This window comes from Megascapheus bottae, chromosome X, assembly GCF_031878675.1.
Source record: "Megascapheus bottae isolate mThoBot1 chromosome X, mThoBot2.hap1, whole genome shotgun sequence".
NCBI classification, from domain to species: domain Eukaryota; kingdom Metazoa; phylum Chordata; class Mammalia; order Rodentia; family Geomyidae; genus Megascapheus; species Megascapheus bottae.
In genome coordinates this window covers 25,965,083-25,992,886 of record NC_143547.1, presented here as the reverse complement: position 1 = coordinate 25,992,886, position 27,804 = coordinate 25,965,083, and the positions used below count along the sequence as shown (strand labels likewise).

General features: G+C 41.0%; 1 protein-coding gene across 1 annotated transcript; it reads left to right on the top strand.

Annotated features, from left to right (window-relative positions):
• The first annotated feature begins 1,536 nt into the window (after window positions 1-1,536).
• Ndp (norrin cystine knot growth factor NDP) lies at window positions 1,537-27,804 on the top strand. The gene is made up of 4 exons (XM_090326186.1): window positions 1,537-1,624; window positions 8,494-8,559; window positions 17,613-17,996; window positions 26,702-27,804. The coding sequence occupies exons 3-4, from the start codon at window positions 17,823-17,825 to the stop codon at window positions 26,927-26,929; spliced, it is 402 nt and encodes a 133-aa protein (XP_090182312.1). The 5' UTR covers window positions 1,537-1,624; window positions 8,494-8,559; window positions 17,613-17,822; the 3' UTR covers window positions 26,930-27,804.

Here is a 27,804-nt window from a genome sequence, read left to right as displayed (position 1 = left end):
TCATTAAAAAAGAACATGATGATTCTGACATTCAAAGTTACCTGGAGCTCCCAAGAGAAATGTCTAAGTTTTGTGAAGTAAACATTTCTCGTCTGAGACCTTTGGGTTGTTTTTACACTCTTAGTTTAGTTCTTTATGACTTAATAAAAAATAAATTATTCTGGGACTCAATCTACCTGATATTAAGAAAATTGGCAAACTATTCTTCATATTTTCCTCAAAAAAGCTGACAATGTTTCTGCTTTAATTGTAAGGATTTTTTTTCTTTTTGGTGCTGGTTCTAGGGCTTGAACTCAGAGCCTGGACACAGTTTTTTAGCCTCTTTGTTCAAGGCTGGCATCCTACCACTTGAGCTACATACAGCTCTACTTCCAGCTTTTTGGTGGTTACTTGGAGATGAGGGGACTTTTCCAAGGGAGCTAGCTTTGCGCTAAGATCCTCAGATCTCAGCCTCCTAAGTATTTAACATTACAGCTATGAGCCACCCATACCCTGTTAATTTTAAGGATTTCATGAGCAAGATTTATGAAATATTTCCCTTTGTGGTCCTATAGTTTTTAACATAGCATTCTTCAGCCTGAAACACTTAACCCACACCCACAGTTACCTTTGTGAATTTTGTACTAATTGTGATATGGTAAGTTACCTCTTACTCACACTCTCACATGTCTGGACCACATTTCTCATTGTTTCTAAATCTGATAGAAAGTTTTATTCAAAACGATGTAGATGAAGGTGCTTATTAAAATGCCACAGTGCATTTAATAAAAGTCATTTAATGGATGAACAAGTAGGAAAGAAAAAAAGCCTCTCACCACCCACACACATTGTAATAAAATAGGGCAGCATTCTGCACTTGCTTTAACAACAGAGCCTGAGAACGCTTTCTGATGTCCATCTTTCCCCCTCTCTTACTTAGCAATTCAACTTCATCCCCGACAGCTGCCTGAGTTGTTAAACAGAATGCCACTCTTGTCTTTGTAGTTCCCAAACTGTATATCTCTATCGCAGATTGGACGTCTTTTATTGCACCACATGCTTCCAAAAGAATTAAACTCAGAATATTCATGTAACCTTTTATTATCTTTCAAATGCCAAAAAAAGAGACAGACAAAAGTGAACTCATGCCCTTGTTCTATGTGTTTCCATCATAAGATGCTAGGTAAAAGAGAGCCCAGCGGTGGGCAGCAGCTTTGGGTCCCGATAAGGAGTGCCTCACATTTCCGTGCTATTTCCCATTTGCTAGTGAGCTGCTGGGGCCGCATGCCTGATTGATATATGCCTGCAATGGCACTTTTCCATTTGACATTCTCTCTCTCTCTCTCTCTCTCTCTCTCTCTCTCTCTCTCTCTCTCTCTCTCTCTCTCTCTCTCTCTCTCTCTCTGCCTCTCTCTGCCTCTCTCTGCCTCTCTCTCTCTCTCTCTCTCTCTCTCTCTCTCTCTCTCTCTCTCTCTCTCTCTCTCTGTCGCTTAAACAACAGTCCTAACTTTTGTGTGTTGCAAATATAAAAGGCAAGCCATGTGACAGAGGGACAGAAGAACAAAAGCATTTGGAAGTAACAGGACCTCTTTCTAATTCTCAGAAAAGTCTGAGAAGAAAGGAGCCTTGCGTTCCTCCCCCCAAGGTAAGCAGGAAAAACAAGCGCTGACGGCTGGCTTTGCCTAGGAAATTAACTTCTTTTCCAAATCGAGTATTTCATCCTCCTTGCAGACAAAGAGACAACCTTTAAATACCACTTGTAAATTTGCATTACTTGAATTTGCATTAATCAGTATCATGTTAGCCTTGTGTTCTGGGGGTTTTCTTGGGGTTTTTGTTTTTGTGTTTAATTTAATGAACGTGTCTTGGAGTCTTTAACAGAGCGCTCCGGAGCGTCCCAGAGAAGCTTGAAAAGTATCTTGGGGTTTGATTTCGATTTTCTTTTCAAACTCTCTGCGTAGTTAGATGTAACTTGGTAATGGTGCTTCTACTTGACCCTGTGAGATGGGGCAGAGAAGTAGTAGCAGCAGCTTGCGGGACTTGGATTCATGGAGCGCGGTATCTTCCTCACTGCCCTCTTCCCACTTACAATGGGGGCACTATTAACGCAGGCAAGCTTGCGAGCTTAAATGCGCACGGTTTGCTTTTATTACTACTTATGTATGCGGCTGATCTCCTGCCAGGGCTGTGCCGGGAGTGCTTAGAATGACTTCAAACAATAGGCAACATTTATGCCTAGCTCTCTGTGTCAAGCTTTGCAGGAATTCTATTCCTTTGCACCTCTCTCTCCTATCCCCACAGCGGGATTTCTCTTCCATAGATGCATTCGGGGGAGCACCCGGGAGAGAGATGGGGATGGGTTTGTTGTGTGATTTTGATTGGGGGGGAAAAAGTCTGAGGAAATGCATGCTGTTTGCCTTGGCCTTATTGCAAGGGGTTATTTTTAGTAGTCAGCTTGTCCCTGCAGTACGATCAAAGCTCCAATATCCAAAGAGTGACAGGGGGCTTGGGGTGGGGGAGGGAAAGGATGCTCCAATTAGCACCCAGACCCAGAACTGGAGAGAGGACTCCTGCACACACCTGAGGAATATTCGGAAGGTTGTTTCAAACTCCTAAGCGCAAGTTCTATCATTACATGAACAATCTAGCTGTAGGCGGTCTGGACATAACTCTTTCTTGAGGGACGGGAAGTTTGATTGTGTACAGAATGTTAATGATTCAGAACAGCACAGAGACTGAGGCTCCTTGTGTTGAACAAGCCCAGATAAGTCCTCAGGCAAAAGGCAGTCTCCTCATCTCAACTGTGAATCAGATGTTGGAAGGGAAACAAATTTGGCAGGATGAGTGGGAGTCCAGCACCTTTGCTTTGTAAGTATCTGTCATTAGAGATGGCAGTGGCAAAGTATGCCTCTTTTCATTTCTAATATTAGTGCATTTTTAATTACAAGGAGCTGGTACTGGCAAATTGCTTCAGCATAGAATATTCAATACCAGGTGCATTTGAAAGTACAGAGATGCCAAAAATGCAGTGTCAGCTATGGGTGGAAACTAAGCAGAATCAGGACTTCAGAAGACTTCTCACTTGAGCTCTTAGATCACATGCAAAAAGATCTGCTCATTTTCTTCTCATAAGTCTTGTCTGTAGAAGTAAACTTCAGAGTCCAGCTGACCAGTTTTTATGAAGGTGCGAAGATGTGATTTATGGCCAACTTTCCTGATTTCCTCTAGTAACACCTAATTGTAAAAGGAAAATCTGAATGTTAGGTGAATCAATTCACTACTCTGGGATAGTCACTAATTAAGAAAGCTAATTTACAAAAATATGATATGGACTGAAATGCTATAAAAAGTTTATAGTGATGCTCTTAAAACTGTGGCTGTTAGCAAAGCAGTTAGATGATTCCAAACAATTTTCTTAAACTATTATTCAGCTCATTACATGAGAGTGTTTGGATGCAAATGCAAAGCATTGCATCATTTATTTTAAAATACATTTGGTTCAGGTAATGGGAGAAGTGGCTGAGGCCTTCTTAGGCTGTATACCAAAGCAGCTGACACCCACAGATGGAAATGTGCCTGCGGAGTTTTCAATCTTAATTCGAGTCCCAATGACACTGTCACGGGAAAAATAAATCATTTTTCAATACATTTAACAATTTCCAACTCATTTATTTTCCTGGGCCCTTGAAAAATGTTAGCAGATTTCTTAGAATTATAGCTACCGTGGATGGCCTGCCATTTTTATTCTTATTTTAAGAACTCCCAATTCATGTTCTATTATTTTTACTGGTTAGGTATTCATTCTGGCAGTCATTTAATAAATATTTAACATTTTCAATATGCTTGGTACTCTGCTAGTTCTGATGGACATATAGGTGAATGAATGAGACATTGTTCCACACTCTAATTCTTCATTTGTATGCTCTCTCTAATTAGGTAAAATGCTCTCACTAGGTTACTGAAATGGACTTTGCCAATGGGCAAATTGGGCAAAAACTTTCTGGTTATACAGCACCATTGAAAATACCTGCTGGTGTCTAGGTTTTCTTGAAACCTTTGTCCTTTATCAATGGGGATTTCCCCATTTGGCCTTTAGCACCAGATCCAAGGTATGACGGGGAACTTGCCAGCCTGGGTAGGAAAAGCCTGGAAAAGAGCAGTTTATCCTTTCTCTGCTCTCTTAAGCACCCTTTGGCAAGGACCACGTGCTGTCTCTGTCAGGGATGGGTGTGAGTCACCTCCTCAGCAGCTGACATCAGGGCTATTTGATGAATCATTGAATTAGAAATATGCTTGGAGGAGGAGGATGCAGTGACTATCTCCCACTACTTACTGGGTCCACTCCCAGGATCTATGAAACCACTGACTTCTAGGCTGGGCCCACATTCAAAAGTCCCCTGGGAAGAAGTTGTCGGAAGTTGTTCCCCAAATCCGGTCTCTGTCTGAGCCACATGCAGGATTGCTTTCAAATCACAATCTGGTATTTTATCACACGGTTGGATGACTGGGAATAAAACCCCTGAAGACATCATTAGCAGAGACCTTGCTTTGGGCTCTTATCACTAGTTAATTCCCCATGGTTGGATTAAAATGCTTCTGAGTCCCTGGGGTGCCTGACTCACCCTAGTCAGCCCTCAGTTTGTTGGCCAGCCCTTAGCCTTACCTCTTCCCATGATAGTCAGTTAATGCTACTTTTCTCCTGACAGACCAGCAGTGGCAGTGAGAATGGGGAAGCAGATGGAAAGACTGAGAACTGTGAACCTGAAAAGGTGGGGCAGGTGTGAGGGGAGGGGTACAGGACCATGGGAGGATGGGTGAGCTTGAGGGCCTGAGATTTTGTGGTCTGTCCTGTGATCAGCTGTCATTTCCTCTTCGTGTATGACACTGTGGAACATATTAAAATTTCTCTGGGATGGTATGTTTGGAATTCCTCTGATGCCCCACCTCACCAACTTACTCAGACAATAAAAGCAAGGTTGTAAGCCTTTGAACAGCTGGCCTGCTATATATTTCCCCTCTTTCTTTCATATAATCAAATTCTGAACAGAATCCAGCTAGACTGGCAGTGCCATGTCTGGGTACTTGTTTCCTCTAAGTAAGTTCTTATTCTCCCATCTCCCCTGCTCTCCCTGGGTGGCATGTGGCTTTTTTTTTCTTTTTCTTACCACCAATCATAGCCCGCCCCCTTTTCCTTCGCCTGAGCTCCTTCCATTGTGAGCTGGCTCTTTTGCTAGTCTGTTTTCCAGACAGTTTGGGTCCTGTTCCATCCAGAGAGAGAAGGCCACAAGATCTCTACATCGCCATAGTATTCCAGGATGTCATTCTTGGCACTATTTCTGCTGTGCTGATAGGATATGGGGGCTTTTTGTAGCCCTGAGACTGAACCCACTTGTAGAGAAGAGCAGCCACGTGGCTCAGAGAGAGCAGGGCTAGAGTAACCCCTATTGGCAAGGACAAGCATACCATCACAGTGACCCGGACATGTCCAGCAAAAGCAAGTTGCGTGTGGGAGCACTATGGGAATGCTTGGATACATTTTGGCCCACATTAAGAGAAAAGTGGTTATTCTCTGTTTCAAGGGGGAGAAACAAGTGATTTTGCAGGAGTGGGGGGAAGCTCCCTGAATCCTAGGGCTCTTTTGCTTTCCCTTCCCCCATCTCTCCACCTTCTTCCCCAAGCAGAAATAAAGAGATAGAACTTTTTATTTAGGTAGCCTGGGCTTGAAGGACTTTATGAAACTCAAATGATGAAAGGGAGAAGGAAGAAATGGACCCTGGGTTGAGGCAGGTGAAAATGCATGTACTTTGGAGATGGGGAAGGAACTTGCCTGCTAGCCTCCTACCTCCCTTATTTCCTTCCTTCCTTCCTTCCTTCCTTCCTTCCTTCCTTCCTTCCTTCCTTCCTTCCTTCCTTCCTTCCTTCCCTTTCTCTTTACCAAAGCACAGAAGTTTTTGATGAGCTGAAAATGGAAGGTACTGTACTTGTCAATTAGTGATTCCCATTTAAGACCTACCTTGTGCAACTTCCTTAAAAGACACCACTAATGTCCTTGGGAGTAAGAGGTAGTAAATAGATATTGCACTGTATGACTTCTGATTTCTTTTTGTTCCTGGGGGCTTTGGATATCTTTTCTGAACTAGCTGAAGTTCATTAAAAGACCTAAAAGGAAAAATTTGACACAGTTGGATTAAAATGAGTGTTTTCCTGTTTGCTTATATAGAGAGGGAGGGAGGGAGGGAGGAAGAGGGAGAGAGAGAGAGAGAGAGAGAGAGAGAGAGAGAGAGAGAGAGAGAGAGAGAGAGAGAGAGAGAGAGAGAGAGAGAGAGGACCAACTTCCCTTGACTGCCACTTCGTGGGTTTTAATATGAATTATTCCATACAAGTCCCTAGGCTAGAGGATCTATTTAAAGACGCCTGGCAGCATGAAGGGAGAGAGTAAAAATACAACCACTCCTTTGTCCATCAAAGGTTTTCTTTGGGAGGACATTAAGAGCATTCCGGTTTTCCTGTCTGCCCCTGCCAGTGGCAGCATTCCAGAGGGTAGTACCCACTACTCACCCATCAGGTCAGCAACCAAGAACTTCGCTCTTTGATTCCAAAAAGAAAGAAAGAAAGAGAGAAAGAGAGAAAGAAAGAAAGAAAGAAAGAAGGAAAGAAAGAAAGGGCAAAGAACACTTGTGAAGCCCCCATGTGTGGGCAGTGGGCAGTGGAGGCTGAGTCTGACATCAGTGCTCACTGCCTCAGCTGTGCGGGTTGCCTGCTGCACATTCACAGAGCCATACAGTGGGGTTTTGGAGGAAGACTGTGCCAATGGCATTGATTCTCCTACCAGCAGTTCTCACATCTGCAAAGCTGCTTTCTCTTGTCTTCTTCTTCATGCTCACTGTCCCCTTCATCAGAGCCTGATGCTTGGGTTATAGATTCACTAGACCTGTTTTCCACAGTCAGAACCTAACAGCCTAAGATGGGCTTTATAAGCTAGAACAATTCCTTTCTTGTTACCGAATGCTGACTCAGAAAATTCCAAGAATGGGTAACTTCAGTTGGCAATGCATCCTCAGGGCTTAAAGTCAATACTTCAGCCAACTGGGGTCCTGTTCATCCTGTGTGGAAATCTGGATATGGACATTGTGGAGTAGTAGCTGGGTGTGAGATTTGAAATAGATATCTTTCCTCTTTTATTCCACAAATGCTAAAAATCATTCAGACTATTTGCTCCCTTCCAAGGCTTGCTTCTGTCTCAACTTTTTCTTTTAAGCTTTGATCCAATTGATTGCAATATCTTTTCAAAAGGAAAGGGCAACAGGCTAAGACACTAAAGAAAGTCCATGTCAGAAAATGCTCAAGGATGACCTTTCTCCAGTGTCATGAACCAACAATGGCCCTAAATGTGGAGTCACTTTGTATCCTTTCATCCATGGGGAATAAAAATAAAAAGAGAGAAGGTCAGGGGAGAAGTAACAAAAGACAAGGAGAAACGATTACCTTTGATGTAATTCTGCAACTGCCCTTTCAACTTTTCTTTTTCAAATAGTACCATTTCAGAAAGGGATGGATCTCTGGATTTTACCCACTCCCTCCCAGGAAGGGGTCTGAAGTTGCCCTCTTTCCTTGAAAAAGAGGTCAAATCCTCAAGTGAAAAACATCCTTCTATAACCAATGTAAGCTAATGAAAAAAAAATCCCCCAGTGCTCAACTCTAGCTAAAGTGGAAGTAATATGCATTTCTAACATGGATGCAAAGAGCTCAAGCAATCCAATCTTTAATCAAAGTCTAATTTTTCTTTAAAGCCCAATGATCTCTGTGATCTTTCCCCATCCCCATGATAGAAAATGACTCTTTCACAGAGTTGAAATTTTTTCTCTTTTAAGATTTGGAATCTCAGAAACCAAACCTTAGGCAGCAGAATAAGTTCGTGACAGGAGGGCTGGTGTGTGTGTGTGTGTGTGTGTGTGTGTGTGTGTGTGTGTGTGTGTGTTTAAGCAAAGAAGAATGTAATCCAAAATTCAACAGACCAACAAGTTCAGAGTGATTAGCTGCATAGGGAAACATTTTTTAAGTGATGTGTGTTGGCCGTGCCTTTTTCCCTTATGCCTACATTCATGAGTGTTCTGATTGAGACCTGGTTGAATTCAGTATTCAGATCCTACCATGGGGCAGAACAGACGAACTGAATGGGGACTGGAAAGACTGAATTGCTTCTATTGTTTGTGCTCCACTCCTAACTAAGGGCCCTACAGCTGTTAGGTGAGATCACTACCCACCATTCCAGAACACAGTTTCGGGTGAGGAGATTCAAATACAGCTTTGGAAACACTTCGCTGGACACTTTGAAGAAAAGCCAACCTGTTCATTTGGCTCTGAGGTAAAAAAGAGCCTGAATTCTGAGCTAACCCAGCTCACCTCCTTCCCCCTAAGGCCAGGCCACATGAAACAGTAGAATGACAGAGAATGTATGCTATGATTTCACCTCAAGGCTCCCTAGAACACCTGATCATCTTTTCTTGTCCACAGGGAAGGCATAGCTTTGTGTGGTTCCACCAAGTCCTCCTGCTTTATTTCCAAAGAGGCCTGTGCAAGGTGAGTGATAGTTTGTGTTTCTCTCCTTACATGGGACCTCTCCATTCCTGGGGAGTAAGGAAAAAGAAGGGGATGTTTCCCTTTGGGACATTGTGCTATTCTTTTGTGGTTGTTATTGTTGGTTGTATGGCTTGAACTCAAGGTGTGGGTGCTGTCTCTGAGCTCTTTTCCTCAAGGTTCTACCACTTTGAGCCACAGCTCCCCCTCAAATTTTTGAGTAGTTAGATTGGAGGTAAGATTCTCATGGGGACTTTTCTGCTCAGGCTGGCTTTGAACCTCAGATCTCAGCCTCCTGAGTAAAATGGTTACAGATGTGAGTCACGAGCGCCCAACAACATTGTGCTATTTGAAAAAAAAATGCCAATATAGTGGCAGCTTTGAGGGATCAAAAATAATTCTTCCTCTTTCTGTTTGGGAACTTCTGTGGTTTCCACTTGGCCTATTTTAATTCTCTGAAGGGATAAAAGGAGCTCTGTTGTGTTTAGAGCTACTGATGATTTGTGGCTCTGTAGAAAGGCCACCCTGAGCATTTTCTGACAGTTCATCACCATATCAGTCACAGCTTATAGTCGGGTGGCTGGATTTACAGAAACAAACCAAACCCCCAGAGGAAAAGGCTTCAACAGAAAAGAGCTTCCTGACACTTGGGTAATCAGACCTAGTCATTCCCAATGTATGCAGGATTTATATTCTAAAAGTCAATTAGTTACGTCAACTGTTAAGAAGTCAGAATGAATCTTCCCATGGAAACTATGAAAGAACACTCACAGATGCCCAGTATAAGATTCAAGAGCCAAATCTGGTGGTCAACTCTTTCTGACTTAGGTTCTAATACTGTGCTCAGAAATATCCCTTTCCTAGAAAAGGTTCTGTAGATACTTGGGTAGGTAGAAAGCCTTATTCTTGACCCCTAGGACCTCATGAATTCTCATGTGCAAAGAAGATAACTCTGCTAATCCATCCTTCTCTCCTTATCAAATGAAACAAGTCTAATTCTATTGCAATCAACAACCATTAACCTTCCCTCCTCTCCCCACTTCCTCATTGGTGGAGATTGGAAAGAAACAGTAAATCTTAAGGCAGCTGAGAATTAAAAACTTTGTAACGCCTCACTAACTACTTTCTGTCATTATCGGGTATTATTAATTTATAAATCAGTGCATTATAAGCACTGAATTGAACTAGCTATTAAAGGCTATGCTTCCTTTAGGCCACTCATATGGCTGCATCAAGGAGCTCATTCTTATAGCTTAGCCTTTGGTGTTGGATCAGGTAGTTTGTTAGAACTTGTTTCAACTCTTGGCAACCATTACTTCCTTGAGGATAAAAGAAGTCTTGTTGTAGTATTAAACTGGTGACTCTATAGCCCCAATTGCAGATGTTATACTATGAAAGTTAGAGATTATTGGAATGGTAGACGTAACTAGACTAGTTTATTCATCTAGGAAATTGGGAAATGGAGTCCCAGTGAAGTCGAATAACTTCATCAAGATCATGTAGCCAGTGATGTATAGGCAGAGCTTTGAACCTGAAGTCCATCAAATCAGCCTTCTTTTTATATGATCAGGCAATAAAACATAAGTTCCTGATGGCAGACATGAAATTATCTGCTATTTCTGACAAGTGAGTGCAAAATACCTGGACACAGAGCAGTAACTAGACAGGCTAGTAATGGTTCTGGGAAGGGAACCATGAAAGTATCAGTAAATGGGAGAATGGATAATAATAAGGTTTCTCTGGATTTCCTGACAGTGTCTCAAGATGAGAATTTTTAGGCCAAGGGACACGGACACACACACACACACACACACACACACACACACACACACACACACACACACACAGGGCCACTTGGCATTTGGTTTTTCCCCTAAACTGTTTCCATTCCCCATCCTTTGTTTGAGTGCCTTTATCTACCACAGGGTTGTGATTCATTGCCTTTTGCCTGGCTTATATTCCTCCTACTTTCTTCATTCTTAATCCCCACTATGGAGCTCAGTCACAGTTGGCTAGTCATGCAAGTTGGGAGAACACATGGTCCAATTACAGATTAGAGAACTATTGTTTACTTGCAAAGATATTGTCTTCTCTCTCCTGAGATAGCAGTATGGGGGTGGTCATTGCCTCCCACTCTAGAACAAACTTCAAGAGATGCAAGGAGGACTGGGAGCTGCTTTCTCTCCACAGATCTTGTAGTTCCCCATCCTTGGAGAAGCATGGCTATGGCAGGCTGCGTAGTGGCGAGGAGGCTGGCCGCTTTTCTAGTGGATACAGCTGCTGTTTCTAGGTCAGCCCAGGCTTGGCTGCTCGCATGGACTTTCAGATAGGAAAACGATTAAGAACCATTCATTGAGGACATGGGATGTTTTCTTTTTCTTTCTTTTTAATTTTTAAAATAAAATCTAACATGCTGTTTATGGTTTATAAATAAAGTGCCTAGGGAAGAAGCATCTGATTTACTCTCTAAGGCGAGTTGAATAGATCCCACTGAATTTCACTGATTTTCTGGGAGCTACTTAGGACTTCATATGCTCTGAATAAGACTTGGAGTTTCTTGCTTTTCTAATCCATGTAGGAAATGTTACCTATTGGCAAGCTTTTTCCCATATTTATGTGTGTATGTATATGTATGTATACATATATATTTGCATCCTTATACGTTTTTGTGGCAGTTACCTTGGCTCTGGGTTCTGCTACTGTTATATTAACCTATACTTACCTTGTATCATGTTTTGTTGTGTTTAATGTACTATGGAAAATTATTTTTTATTTTCACTTTTTCCCCTATGGTTTATCCCCTGTTGTCACCATATTTGATTTTGATATCCAGTGTATTGTATATATGTCTATCTGAATTAGGGAAGGGAAGAGGAACAACAAAATGGTGAGACAAAGGACAAAGGGTGAGCCAATGTAACTGAGATACTCACAGGACAATATGCTGGAAATGAACTTTACAACTTGGGAGTGGGGAGTGAGGGGAGATGGAAAGTGGGAAAAATGAGGGAGGGGTAACAATGTTCAACAAGAAATGTACTCACTACTTTATGCAGATGACTGTAACCCCTCTGTACACCACCTTGACAACAAAATTAAATTTAAAAAATAAAATTAGAACAAATAGCAAATAATTCTGTCTGATGCAGAGTCCATTGGAAAGTTATTATATTTGATTTATTTCATTTGATCTCCTTGGAATGATGCAGTGTATGTTAGATATAAATTTGATGCTAGGAGAGTTTATCAGGGTATCACAAATATTGCCCAAGAGAACAGGCCAGGACTCTGCCTGGATATTCAATGAGATAAAAGGATCAGGATCTAGGTTACGACCTATTGTTTTCCTCTGAACTTTATCTCTTTTTAGGTAGGGATGTGGGAGGGCAATTGAGGCCAGGAACTTAGCATTCTCTGTATCCCTGATTTATACCCCTTGTCCCCCATCTCTATTTGCTAAAGTGGAGTAAATGCACAATAAATATGTGTTAAATATTTGTTAAAGGAGTCTGTAAGAGGGAATACCTACATATATATTCATACAGAAAATGACCCAGGGAGAGATTTAGTAACTGAAGCAGGGCAAGAGTCCGACAATTCTCTTTTATTATTTAATTTTATTATCAAGATGATGTACAGAAGGGTTGCACTTACATATGCATGGCAATGGTAAATTTTTTGTTGCACATGGTTATCCCCCTCGTTTTTCTCCCACAATCCCCCCTCCCAAGTTGTAGAGTAAATGGTGAGACAAAAGACAAAAGGTGAACCAATGCAACAGCGACACTCACAAGACAATATGTTGGAAAAGAATCAGACCATTCTTGGCACATGCCACTTGTCTTAGCCAGGAATCAGGCCGGAATCCCTCGTGCAAAACCAGTGCTTCATTCTGTGCTAGGGAGAAGGTCAGCCCCAGAGTGAGCTGATCTGTGGGTATAATACCATCTCTCACTCAGGAGGCTGCTCTATTATTTCTTTGAGGATGACAGGTGGGGCAATCTGGGCAGCAGTTGTTCTTTTCCACTGGTAGCATTTGGAGGACAGCTCCAAAGTTGGACATGCCAGCCTACGTGCCTCTCCTGCCGGCAGAGACTCTAAAATGGAGATAGGAGAATGTGGGCTCTGTACAGTGGCCAAATTCACATTGCAAACTCTGTACTCTGAGCACAGAGCAGCCACCGATCTACTGCACACACTCTCTCTCTCTCTCTCTCTCTCTCTCTCTCTCTCTCTCTCTCTCTCTCTCTCTCTCTCTCTCTCTCTCTCTCTCTCTCCCTCCCTCCCTCCCTCTCCCTCCCTCCGCACTCCCTCCCTCTCTCTCTGTCTCTCTCTGTCTCCCTCTCCCTCCCTCCCTCCCTCCCTCCCTCCCTCCCTCCTTCCCATTGCCTGTATTAGTGTGTGTGTGTGTGTGTGTGTGTGTGTGTGTGTGTGTGTGTGTGTGTGTGTGTTGGTACTAGGTCTTGAACTCAGGGTCTGGATGTTGTCCCTTAGCTTTTTCCCCTCAAGGATAGCACTCTATCACTTGAGCCATATCTCCACTTCCAGCTTTCTGCGGGTTATCTGGAGATAAGAGTCTGATGGACTATCCTGTCTTTGAGCCTCAGATCTTAGCCTCCTGAATAGCTAGGTTTACAGGTGTGAGCCATTAGCACTCAAACTATGGCATATACTCTGAAGTATTTAATATATAAACTGAACAAAAACTGTATGATGCATCAGGAGTGTATAGGAATCAAAAATAATCTCAGAACCAGGGGTTGTGAGAAAGCCATCTTTTCTATCAAAGTTGGTTGCTTAAAAATTCTTACTTTAGCCTGGTGGCTTGGCTTTTGTTGACTATTCTGGTAAGAGAATATGCACAAATAAAGTAGCAGAGGGTGGGAGTAATTAAGACACACTGCAGCTTGTTCAAGAAAGTAGCAGAGTGTGAGTAATGAAGGCATTCTAAGGCAGTTTTCAAACTAGCCAATCCGTGAGCAGATTGTGAACCTGCACTTGACCAATTCTAACAGAGAGGAAGGACCTGCTGCTTTAGGGATAAAATGGAAAGGGCCCTCCCTCCCCCTTGCTCTTTGTGCTTGCTTGCCTGGATCTCTGCAGGAGTAAACTTTGCCTTGCTGAGTTCCTTATTCCTATGTGACACTCTAACATGCTGAGCCATTTTTAACAGGTGAAGAAGAATTTCCTCTGGCATAATTTACTAGGGCTTGACCTCAGGATTTCATACTTGCTAGGCAGGCACTCTGCCATTTGACGGATGTCCTCAGCTTTTTTCTCTAGTTGTTTTTTAGATAGGGTCTCATATTTTCACTTGGGGTGGGCCTCAGTCTAAAACCCTCCAACTTATACCTATCATGTAGCTAGGGTGGCAGGCCTGCATCACTATGCTCAACTTATTGGTGGAGGTGCTGTCTTTCAACTGCAATTGTCTTAGAATCTGTTTCCTGAGTACCTGGAATTAGAGTGGTGAGCTACCATATCCAGCCTATTTTACTCTTCATTATGATTTCCAGGTTCAGCTATCTGTGAAGGTAAAAATGATTCAATAGAGCTTCATTGTGATATTAGTTACCAGCACAAAGTTCATAATACTTTCAAAAGTGTTTTTAGTCACTCATCAGGAGTAAATTTTTATCTGTGATTGCAGATATGGGGGGAAGCATAATGGTTGGGCACAGTAGTATGTGCCAGTTATCCCCAGTGACACAGGAAAACACAAGTAGGCGGACCACAGCCGAGGCCTGACAAGGCATAAATCAAGACCCTACTTTAAAAATAACACGCAAAGGGGCTGGGGGGTAGCTCAGGTAGTAGAGCACCTGCCCTGAGGCCCTGAGTTCAATCTCCAGTACTGCAAGAGATAAAAAAAAATCCACCTGGAAGACTATTTGACTAAGAAAAAGAATATCTTGTCTTTCTAAATTTCTAAGAAATACAATATTAAACTACATACATTGGACATCCATCAACTGTGTAACCAATTGTCAGCTGAGCTTTTGTAAGGGAAAGCATTATTTTTTTTTCAGTGAAACTTTTGATCAGTAAAGTTAAAATCTAAAAGTAAGTGAAAAGTGCTTCCTTTAAGCTTGTTCCCCAACCCCCACAGGTAACTAATCTGTTAATTTACAAAATACGAACTGGGCACCATTGGCTTATAACTGTATATTTTGCTATTCAGGAAGTTAAAACATGGGGGATCTTGGTTTGACACAAACCAAGACAGAATAGATCGTTATATCTCATATCCAAACCAGTGAAAAAGCAAGACTGGACATGTGGTTCAAGTGGTAGAGCACCAGCCCAGCAAGCAAGCTGAGCTAACGCGAGACCTCACATTTGAACTTAAGTATCACCTAATACCCTCTCAAAAAAGCAGGGATTTCCTTAAAAAGGTTCTAGAAATTCTTTCCACAAATTTTTAATAACAAATATTTTTATATTACTCCATTTCAACATCAGTCAGAATTTCTGCATTCTTCTTTATATAGTTGTCTGGTATTCCATTATATGTGTTGTATAACATAATTAGTTCCCTATTAATGAATATTAATTTTGTGCTGTTTCCAGCTTTACACCATATGCTTGTCTGGTTTCATGTGTAGTTATAGTTTACAGAAATGCAACTCTTAAGTCTAAATGTTTGCATTTCTAAAAGATTTTCCTCTAGAAAGCTTCTTACCAATTTATATTATACTATCTGTCTCCAATATGGGCTCATTATCTCAAAGCCTTGTCAACAAGGCACGTGATCAGGGTTGAATAAAGTGTCTCCAAGTACTTAATGTTCATTTCTCTTAAAAGAGTGACAGTCCCTGTCTTCTACTTTGAGGAGTCATTTACTGTGGAGAACATACAAATGTTGGCAAATGAACTGTATATGTGCATCTATAGAGATTTGTCATTGATGCTGTTGCTTGGTTTTGCCATCATACCATACATATTTCTAAAAATTTGCTTTATGTATCTTAACTGCACCTCCTGGTCCTGGCTCTGGAGAAAAGTTGCTGGCAGAGGGAAGAAGCACCAGAATTGCAATGTCTGCTTTTTCCTTCATCCTTCTGCCATTGACTCCTGGGGGAAATATCTGCAGACTGGAGTGATGAAAGGAGAAGTCAAATCAATTCTCTTTTTGAGACTAATTAAAGCTTCAAAGAGACAGATAACCACTTGGGATAATTGAGTCATATTGAAACTCAGGAAATGGTTAGTAATATTGCATCTTCTTACCATGGACCCCAAGATAGTTCTGGCTCTTTGAGCTGAAATTTTTGTGAATTTCATAGTTATCTGTATAGAAAAACCAAGACTATGTAGTCATTAAGAAAACCAAATATACCTGTGTTTAAAACATTTTTATTCATAAGTATTAATTGTATATGAGAAGGGATTCACCTAATTTTCTATACAGTATACTATCCAAATCCAATCACCTTCAAAAGTATTCGGCATCTTTTGCTGATTTGGAAGTTTAGGCACAGGCTTGATTGACTTTAATGAGATGTTGTCATTAGGATGCACATAAAGGACCATTATGCCAGAGTGTATAAAAATAGGGTCTATTCAACTTCAGAATTACCTTCTGCATAAGGAAATGTGATACCTGAATCCATAGATATTAAGGGTGTTATTTTAGAGCAAAAGAGATTAGCAGATGTCATCTCTGTCATTTCCCCCACTCTACAGGTGAGGAAATGGTCTGGAAGAATTTAAGTGACCTGAGCAAGGTGCCCTAGCTGATTAATGACCACGTCATGACAACCCAAATGGGTTCCCTCATTATTAGAATTTCTATGACTTTCCTGAAACAGAGCCACATAAACTCTACCATAGCCAGGGAAGCTATGCTCTCAAACAGCTCTGTCTCACATACCTTTTTCCACTCAGGATCCCATGCCCATTTGTGGAAGGCAGCCAAGAGCAGTTAGGTAGGTATAAGGCCACTCCATGAAGGCGAAACAAATTAGCTTTTACTAATTTGAACTTCTAATCTAGATCCTATCAACACTTTGTTCTGTTTGTTTAGACTGTTCATGAGTAGGAAGGAGAGGGAAGAAAGATTTGTACTAGAAACAAAACAATCAGACTTTGAAATATCTTTAATTATCCCATTCTGTTCACTGTGATTATGTCAAATCCCCTCTAATTTTCCTAAATGTTTGAAAATATCTTTGATACTCTGTATTCTGGCATAATAAAAAGCATCCATATGGGCCATGCCTGAGGGGATGTAAGGTGATTTGTGAGATCTCTGGATTCCATTCCTTTGACCAAAAGGTATGGTTAAAAGAACAAAGTAAATTTCAACAAAATCAGTATAGCATGGTCCTACTTTTATGGTCAAGTCTCTGCTCCAATGATCACTTTCATTTGCAAATTATACCATGGGTTCTGACTACAATGACTCTCAAGAAATGTTTAATTCTGTTGGGAAAAATACATGTGCTACCATGCTGGAGGCAGTGAACATAATGTGTATTTCAGATGCCGTTTGTCATTGATACTGGGTGGCATGGAGCTTAAACAAAAACAGGATGAGCCCAGAGCAAGAAATGGGACATTAGATGGGTGGGTGGGTATAGACTTGAAAATAGAAAATAAATTCCTGAAAGACAAGGTCTGTGTTCATTAGAGCTGACTGCCTCTCTATAAGCTGATGTTGATACCAAAGTTTCTTGAGAACCTGCACAGACCCTTTTTCTCCCACCAAGGATTAAGATGAGAGGACTCAATTTAGTTATGCTGTGACCAGAACCACATGCTTAATTTTAACAGTGGGACCAAACTACTCTTGTCCCTAGGAACATAGACTCCAGCAATTAAAGTCAATATTTCCCTCCATGAAGCCACTATGTCTACCTCCAAATGGTTACAAATCTATAGCATAAGCACTGGGGGAAGGGAGATGGAATAGAGGACAGCATATACTAATGACACTCTAGAATCCAATATTCACTCAAAATGACATGGAAAATTTTGACTTCATTACCTCCTGGGTTCTATTAGTGTCTCTGGATAAATATTTCTGGGGAAAATCATTTCTGTTTTCATTCCAGCTGTGCACCAGATACTGTGATGATGGATCACCAGTGCCAAGAGTAAGACAAAACTCAGCTATACAAAGGACAATGACAGCCAGAAAGCTTCAGCCAGATCCTGCTGCCATTGCCTTGAAAGGAACTGGATCCTAAGAGGTGAAGGCATTTCCAATTTTTTGTCCTCGGTCTCCCTCTGCTGTTTTCCTGGAGAAGTTGTTCTTCACAACAATGAGAAATCATGTACTAGCTGCATCCTTTTCTATGCTCTCCCTACTGGCAATAATGGGAGATACAGACAGCAAAACGGACAGCTCATTCATGATGGACTCTGACCCTCGACGCTGCATGAGGCACCATTATGTGGATTCTATCAGTCACCCACTGTACAAGTGTAGCTCAAAGGTAAGACCAAGGTCTTGGTGAGGATAGTGCACACCCACCCACCAGAACAGAGGAGAAACCATATTTATTTGGGATGGAGAACTGTGTCCAAAGCACAAACTGGAGCTTCCTTCTATAGTTTTCCACCATGCTTTGTACTTATGGCAGTGTAATGAAACATGTGCTTACTCAGTCCCCTTAGATGGATGTCTTCTGTCCCTGGTTGTAAAAATCATGTGCTGTCATGTCCTTTTTATGAAGAAAGAAATATAGAATCTACAATTGATTACTCCTTTTGCAGTAGAGAAAAAGAGAAGGCAAGAAACAAAGACTGAGAATTTCCTGGTGAAGTCTTCAGAAACTAGTTGTGCGGTCTGAGTCATAGTCAAAAAGTGATGTGAAAAACTTAACATGTTAATTTCATCATTTTCACCTTTGGCTAGCCAGTTCATTCCTGTTGGAGGCTGCCTATGCCTCCATGTTGAGACAGGTGATAACATGCTTAAAAAGCTACATAGAATGGCTAGCCACGTACACCCCCCCGTACCCCCCCACACCTCTGCAGGGAGGCACATTGTAGGATGGAATGGACTCTGAATGAGAGTTCTCATGAGTGTCACCACCTCTCAGTCACAAGAGTGACATTTGTCCACACTTATAAATAAGAATTTGTTTAATTCAACCTCAAGAGATTATCAAATTAGTTCTGAGACTAAAACCAGGTAAACAGTCTCATATGTAATTCATTTTTTAAAAATCAGCAGAGTAATTTAGAACTTTTTTTGTAATGCCAAACAATGGAATCAACCAAATCTACCATACCCTCCATTTAAAAACATTATGACTTCAGTCTGCTTTTAAATTTTCCATAACTTCTGTGAGTATAGTCCAGTGTTTTAGTTAAATTTGAGCTGTCACTTTAACCATTATATTAATGAGACCTATGACTGTGGGAAACGAAAAAGAAATTTTCCACTTAAGAAAAATGTCTATTTGTACTTGTAGAATTAAAACAAAAAAGAGTAATTACACCAATCTAAGATTCTGCAAGAGTCCTTTATTAGGAAAAGGAAGCTAGGGGCTCAGTAGTAGAGAGATTGGCTGACATGTGCAAATCCCTGTACTTTTTTCCCCACCACTTCAAAAACACACATAAAAGCAAACCAAAAATGAGAAAAAAATAAGATAAGCATTGTGTGTGTGTGTGTGTGTGTGTGTGTGTGTGTGTGTGTGTGTGTACACCAATACTGGGTCTTGAACTCAGGACCTTTGCCCTCTCCCTTGGCTTTTTTGCTCAAGGCTAGCACTCTACTACTTGAGCCCTACCTCCACTTCCATCTTTTTTGCTGGCTAATTGGAGATAATAATTTCATGGATTTTTCTGTGCAGGCTGACTTTAAATCAAAATCCTCAGAACAGCCACCTGAGTAGCTAGGATTATAGGAATGAGCCGGTAGTACCAAGCTTAGAATAAACATTTTCTTTCCAAACCTGGGGTTTGAATTCTGGTTCCCGGCACTGTCCTTTTCTCAAGGCTAGCATTCTACCACTTTGAGCCACAGAGCCACGTCCAGGTTTTTCTGTAATTAATTAGATGTAAGACTCAGACTTTCTTACACAACATGGCTTTATACCACAATCTTCAGATTTCAGCCTCCTGAGTCGCTAGGATTACAGGCACAAGCCACTGGCACCTGGCTAGAATAAGAATTTCCATAACAAGGATTAGAAATTGCTGATCCTATGGGCCAGGGTTGTTGCCCAAGGGATAGAGCACTTGCCTAGCATGTGTGAAGTCCTGGGTTCAGTCTCCCATACAGCAAAGGAAAAAAATAAGAAAAGACATCCTAGTAAGTTTGACAGGTCCAGTTCTTAACTTTTCCTCCCAGCTTCTCCTCCCCTCCTGCTTTAGAAGCAAGCAACACCAATATTCAGTGTTGATTATCCCTTTATTGAGCTGTCCTCCATAATCACAGTTCTTTAAAAAATAAATTAAAAATATTTTAAATGTGATGAGGAGAAGGAAATAAAAAGAAATAGGAACATGTACAAAAACTTGAAAATGAGCTGAGGATATAGCTCAGTGGTGGAGTACTTGTCTAACATGCACATGGTCCTAGTTTCTGGAAAGCTTGTGCAACATAATGGAAGACCTCTTGTCTTAGTAACTAGCACATCCACCCAAGGAAGGTCAAGTTCAAACTCTCAGCACTTTGACTTGTACATTCACAGTCTTACAAACGGACTTCAGTCTACTACTGTTCACCTTTACTTTTTCCCAAATGTCACAGTAACAGCTCCAAATTGTGATCATAGAAGAAATATTTGTAATTTCATGGGAACAATCTGTTTTCAAATATCCCAAACTATCCCAAATATAGCAATAGCTTTATATTACTGGTGGTCATAATTATAAACCTTTCTTCTTTGACCATAAAATATGCCTGGCAGAATTTCAAATACCCAGAACTTTTTTGGATTACATTTTCTTTATGTATCCAGGAAGAAAGCTGTTTTCATTTGGAAATATTTTATAACTCTTAATATTCACAGACTCAAGCTGATTTTTCTCTACTGGCTCTCATTTAATGAAACTACTTGCCTTTAGGGACCTTGGATGAAATACTTAGCCTATGTCTAGAAAGAAGAGACTGAAGTCGATTTTTACCCTCTACAAACATTTCCCCTCAATATCATGATAGGGGCCACTGTTCTCTACCCGTCTACCTGCTGTTTGTCTGTTAAAGCTTCCAAACTCACTGTATCCAATGTCTGACCTTGTAAAAACAGATAAAGGGAACACATGGCACAGGCTTAAGGTGGAGAGGGCACTGGCTTGAAAACATAAGTGTCAAGCATCTCAAACTATATGTCCTAATCATTTTCTGCAAACCTAAATGACAATCATTAGTATTTCCATTTTACAGGTAGGGAATCTCAAAACCTAGAAGAAGAATTAAGTAGGTCACTTGATGTCATATACTTGGAAATGGCAACCTCTGGTCATCTTTGGCTGCTTGACCCTTCAAATTGGAGGAATGCACAGAGAAATATAGGAGCTAATAGGAGCTATTCTTCAGTGGTCTAACTTTGGGTATGTCAGCAATAATAATTGATACCCACATTCTTTTCTAGAAAAAGAGTAGTCCAAGTTTTTCCAAAAGCTTCCATTTGGAACTATCTCCTCCAGCCCTGAACTTGCAGTTGACCAGTCTTTACCTACCCTAGAAATTCAGGAAAGCAGAAAGAGTGGACATAAACGCAGGACAGTGTAATCACCATTGAAAATGTATCTGATAACTTTCTTGATTATGGTTCCTTCTGGGATTGGGCCCCAAAGGTCTTGAGAGTTGCAGGTTTGATTACACTCTTCCCAGGAGACCATGTTTGTGTGAGTAAAATGCAATAGAGCCAATATAGTTCAAAGATTAGTAGTTAGTAGAAATGAGATGCTGAAGAACTGTTTAAGGGACTTGAAGTAAGTAACCCCAGCTTTGAAGTGACAAGAGATTGGCTTCCAATTCCCAGCTCCAGATCTTGCCAAATAAGTGACTTTGGGAAAGTGAAATCATTCTTTGGTGGCTCATTTTCTTCCTATGCAAAATGAAGTGGTATATTTATTGTGGGTACATATAGGTGTTGTTAATAATATTTATAATGCCACCAGTACAGTTTCCAGCATATATTCTGATTTTCATTATGAAATTGTAGACAGGTGTGTTGACTCAGTTTTCTATTTCTGTTACTACTGAGAACTCAATAACTTGTTGGCATGTAAGCCTTAAAGGATTTGGAAAATGAAGCTTATTGTGGTTCTGTTGAGCACAGGGTGGGGCAATAAAGCAAGCTAGTCATAAGCCATTATGTGGGATGCTAAGAGTGAAAAGAGGAACAAATGTGCTGGCTGACCTTTCTCACCAGGTGGATGGAGGAAGTTGAGGGGGTGAGTTCTGTTCCTCTGGCCAGAGAAGAGAGTTCAGCAACCCATGTTGGAAAAGGGAGCTGGTACAGCAGATCTGTGAAGTCCAAGTTGGATGAGAAATGGGAGAAAGGTGAAATTGCATCAGGATAAGCTAAGTACAAAGGGCATTCTGATAGAGAAAAATAAAGGCAACAGCAAGGCCATTTGTAGCAGTTCCTTAGAGTCCTATGTATTTTAGCCTGATTAAAGCAGGTAATGGATGATAAGAATATCTGGAAGATGTCCAGGAGTATGGACTAGTGAAAGAGTGCTTGCCTAGCATATATGATTCCTCAGTACCACCTACACAGAAAATGCCAGAAGTGGCATTGTGGCTCAAGTGGCAGAGCACTAGCCTTGAGAAAGCTCAGGGACAGTGCCCAGGCCCTGTGTTCAAGCCCCAGGACTTGCCAAAAAAAAAAGAATATCTGAAAGACTAAAGATGATACTTCCTACCTGGGTCATGGAAAGCCTTGACTCTTGCTTGAGGGCTAAAAGCAGCCCTTATAGTTTTTTTAATATAAATATATATATATATATTATTGTTGGGGTGATGTATAGAAGGGTTAACAGTTATATTCATCAGGTAGTAGGTAAATTACTTCTTGAACATCGTTAGCCCTTCCCATGTTTTTCTTCCACTTTCCTTCCCCCTACTCCCTCCCATGCATCTTGTTTTTCCCTTACCTTCCATTTTTGAAATAAACAAATGTATGTATATATATTATACCAGGTACCACATTCAGATGCAGTAAAATGAGATTAACCATAAGGGAAAAAGAAGAGAAAAGATATACTTTTACATAGTACATTAAGAACAACACTCACAAAGATAAACCTCTTGTTTCCATATCCTGGGGTTCATTTTGCCTAGCCTCATTCTATATGGCCATATGTTTATAGATTTTGAGCTGTTATGATCCTCTGTTATGAGAATCCTAGACATATACTAATTGCTACAAATGAGGGAAACAATGGAGCCTATGTTTCTTTGGGTATGGCTTACTTCACTTAATATAATTTTTTCCAAGTCTTTCCATTTCCTTACAAATGGGGTGACTTCGTTCTTTCTGATGGAATCATAGAATTCCATTGTGTATAAATACCACATCTTGTTGATCCACTCATCAACTAAGGGCCATCTGTTTGGTTCCATATCTTTGCTATGGTAAATAGTGCTGCAGTGAACCTCATTGTGCTAGTGGCTTTAGTATGCCCTTGTTTCTGGACGATTGGGTAAATGCCCAGGAGTGGGATTTCTGGGTCATAGGGAAGCTCTATGTTTAGTCTTCTGAGGAACTGCCATACTGCTTTCCGGAGTGGTTGGACAAGTGGTTGACAGTACCCAGGCACTGATTTCAAGCCCCAGGACTTCAAAAAAGAGAGATTATCTGGAAGACTAAAGATACTTCCTACCTGGGTCATGGGAGGCCTTTACTCCTGCTTGAGGGCTAAAAGCAGCCCCTGGAGGGGTTTCTGGATATGTTTCTGCATGGTTCTTATGAAGAAAGTCCAGCTCCCAAGGAAGAACAGCTAGGTGAATTGGAGGTATCTTCAGTTCCTTCAGTGCTGGAGTTGTGACCTTCACAGTGGGTTGTAGGTGGAGTTTGACATCCTAAAATCCTTTAGTGAAATCTCAGTCTGATTAGTTTGTCTCTGAATGGCTGTGATGTGGACTTATTTATTTTATGTTCAGCTAAACAATTATTTTATGCAGAGTTACTTTTAGTTCATCTGCATATGCATTGTTTGTCTTTGATGGTCCACATCAATTTTGGCTCTTCTTAATGACATCTGGTGGCACAGGCTTGCTATATACTGTGATTCATTTTCCCAAACTCCATTTGAGAAAATGACTCTGAATAACTGTTTAATCTACCTGGTAGATGATCTAGATAGGAAACCAGCAAATTTAACATTGCTCCAAGGTAAGGTGAGATGTCAAATAATTTTCCCTTGTATTATTCAGAGAGAGGGAGAGAGAGGGTGAGAGAGAGAGAGAGAGAGAGAGAGAGAGAGAGAGAGAGAGAGAGAGAGAGAGAGAGAGAGAGAGAGAGAGAGAGTGAGAGAGAGAGAGAGAGAGAGAGAGAGAGAGAGAGAGAGAGAGAGAGAGAGAGAGAGAGAGAGAGAGAGAATATGATGGTAATGGGGATAGACAACATAGACTGGCCCTGGCCCATGTACTACTGGTCTATGTGATAATCTCCTCAAATGTGTTTCAGATCATGTTGGTCTGTCAATGTGAATGTGAACAGAGAGCAAGTAGGATAAAATTAAAAGCTTTAATAAAAAGCAAACAGATGGCTCACCCATAATCCTAGCTACTCAGGAGGTTGAGATTTGAGAATTTCTATTTGAAGCCAGCCTGGACAGGAAAGTCTCTGAGATTTTTATCTCCAGTTAACAACTCAAAACTCAGGAGTGGAGCTGTGGCTCAAGCGGTTGAAATCTAGCTAAGAGACAATGTCCAGGCCCTGAGTTCAAGCCCTAGAAGGGACACACAAAGAAATCAAACAGCAGGAGGATAGATCATGGTCTGAGGTTCTCCTGGGTAAAAGTATAAAACCCTATCTGAAAAAAGACTTGGATGTGGTTCAAACAAGAGAAAGCTTACCTATAAAGTACAAAGGCCTGAATGTAAACTCCAGTATCACTAAAGAAATAATAAAATAAAAATAGTTTATGGTTATTTTTCTCAGCCTTTATGATCTCTCAAAGAATATAAATCAATTGATTTACTTCAACTTAATCTTCCCCTAGCCTTTCAATTTATTTCTTCCAGTGATTCCTATTTTTAATGGTTGCTAACTGACTATTAGATTTAGCTCCAGGATATTCTCAGAGAATGATTTTAATAACTTATAATTACCAAAACTCATCTTTTCCTTCCTTTTAGAACGATATACTGCTCATTTCCTTCTTTTAATCCTTGGGTATTTAATTCTGCCCTATAGGATGACATCAGAAATAATAGCTGTGAGTCCTTCATTTTAACTGCTAATTCCCAAAATATTGTAAGGTAAATGTCAAAAGGTTTCATGCATATATATATATATGTATGTACATGTATCCTTGGATTTTTCATTTGAACTGTTTTACTTTTTATGATCTTGGTGTTGGTTCTGGAATTCTAGGGTAACTTTTTATTTATCACTTGATATGAGAATCACCAAGCAAGAGTCTCCCATACATATAGGACCAGTAATCTCAGGTTCCCTACTGCCTTCCTTGTCCTGCACTATAAGGTTACATGGTCCTGTGAGTTAAGACACCCCACCCCACTCATGACTTCTCCCAGAAGATCTTTGAATGGGGTATGAAGATAAGTCTTTTGACCTTTAGAAGAAAATTCCTACATTAACGCACAAAGTGTCTTACCTGTTTGTTCAGCCAAAGCTTTATGGAAAAACAGCATGCTCAGAAGTATTCCTTTCCACCATTTTAACCTTTTGAACATGTGATCCATGGCTTTGAGCTGAGCCTGCCCTCAAAATGTAATCACCATCTTTCCTTCATAAACTGTGACCTTAAAGAGAGCATGCTCAGGAATGTGCCAACACAAATGTGCATTTTCATAATATGTATAAGCTCCTGGAACAAAAACTTCAGAATTTCTCTGTTCTGCTTTGGAAGTAATTCTTATTCTTATTCCCTCCTTACCTGGTATAAGCCATAACATTATTTCACTCTAGAAAAATAGAAGCCTTTTATCCATCTCTTTATATTGTATGCAAAATGTTGAATAGGTGCTTATCCTTTTTTTCTGAGGATAACTTTGGTGGGTTTTTATTTTTTGCCAGTTCTGGGGCTTGAACTCAGGGCCTGGACACTGTTGTTGGGCTTTCTTAAGGCTAGTGCAGTACAACTTGAGCCATAACACTACTTCTGGCTTTTTCTGTGTATATGGTACCAAGGAATCAAACCCAGGGCTTTGTGCATGCTAGACAAGCACTCTATCACTAGGTCATGCTCCTGTCCCCTGGTGTTTATTTTTTAAATCAGATTCCTAAAAGACAGTACAAAAAGAGTTTACTAAAGTCATATTAAGAGCCACGAGAAAGGAATATACTCTCTGCTATTTTGGCCCAAAGCTTTAGAAATGGAGATGGCCAGCATGAATAAATAATTCTGAAGATGCTGCACATTACTGCACAAATCCCTGGCTCTTTTAAAATGTCTTCCCAGAAATCCATAGATTCCCTGTGTCTATTTCATTCTCTTCTCCCAAGTTGTAGCATCCAGAATACTTCTTCACTCATTTCGTTTTCTGCTTGATTTCAATTTGTAATAGCTTTCTGCATTTTGCTAGTGGTAGAGTTGCAGTTCATTGGGCCAAGAGTAGATCCCTAACCTTCAAGAGAAGCTTCTTTTCTTCTTAAGTTTTATCTTCACATCATGAGAGTGTCTAGTGTCTAGTGTTCTAAACCCTTAGTGTACATCATAATCAACGAAGGGATCTTGAAAATCATGAATGTCTGAGCCAAGGATTTTACTTCAAATGATCTGAGATGGGACTAGTATTGACTCTTTTTTGTTAGTGCTGGGAATCGAATGTAGGGCCTCGTATTTATGCTAGGCAAGCATTTGTCTGCTTGTTTATATCCCCAACCCCAATATATTAAGTTTCCCAGTTGACTCCAATGTACAACAGGTTGAATCCAGCAGGCATTGGCAACGGACCGCTAAGCCCTTTCAATGGATGCTACGGTACTTGGCTAAGGGTTTGGCATCTCCACCGGGTAATCACTTCCTCCTTTTTCCCTAGATGGTGCTCCTGGCCAGATGTGAGGGGCACTGCAGCCAGGCATCGAGATCGGAGCCCCTGGTGTCCTTCAGTACTGTCCTCAAGCAACCTTTCCGTTCCTCTTGTCATTGCTGCCGTCCCCAGACCTCCAAGCTGAAGGCTCTTCGCCTGCGCTGCTCAGGGGGCATGAGACTTACCGCCACCTACCGGTACATCCTCTCCTGTCACTGTGAGGAATGCAGCTCCTGAGACGTGCCACCTAGTGGCTGTGGCTGGAAGTACCACAGAGCAGAAGACAGTTGGACCAGCCAGGAAGGACTGGCATGAAATGGGTTAAGGCAAAGAGAATAGTAATTCCCCTAGGACACTGCATACTCTAGTAAGGCACACTGCATCTGGACAGTTCCCATCTTTTCCAACCCCCCCCCCGCCGCCTTCCGCCCAGTACAATTTCTTTTGGTTTCTTTTGAGATTCAGACATTCCCCCATCCTCTCATTGGCTATGAATGCTGTTTGGTTTTGCAACAATTCCACATATGAGTGGGAAAGATGTGGAGCCCGAAGCAAGAGTGTTTCAGGCTGACACTGTTTGGTGCATATTAGGGAAGAATTGGTTTTGGAAGACAGAAAAATCCAACTCTTCCTGGGACATCTGGGCTCTGCCCCCTCTCCTTCTTTAAGTTGTTATTTTGGTCTAAAGTTGCCTCTGCTGCTAAAAGTTAGATTTCAAATTTTGGACATGAAACATATGGATATGTTTAGCAAAATTTATTCATAGATAGTTAACTGGTGTCATAATAACTAACAAATGAACTCTTTCGTGGGACTCAAACTCTTGGCAGCTCTAATTTTTAATTCACAAATAACTTTAGGAAGAAGGCATAAAGAATATCTCACCTGATTGCTGTTGCCGATAAATTATAGTCAAATTTTTGTAAAGAAACAGACTTGCAAAGACTTGCACAGATACGGATCCTGCACTGACTTTGGAAAGGCATCTATAATTAGGGCCATGAAAAATGCCCTTTACTCATGCATGCACATTAGACAACCAAGTATGAGTCTATTTGTGGATGTGCTATAGCTTTAGCCATGACTCGGGCATCATTTTCTAATATCTACTC

What these genes read in the sequence shown, in the direction of transcription:
- Ndp (XM_090326186.1), top strand. Translation starts at nt 17,823, where the DNA reads ATGAGAAATCATGTACTAGCTGCATCCTTTTCTATGCTCTCCCTACTG. An exon ending in TGTACAAGTGTAGCTCAAAG is followed by an intron (nt 17,997 to 26,701) that starts GTAAGACCAAGG and finishes CTTTTTCCCTAG; the next exon opens with ATGGTGCTCCTGGCCAGATG.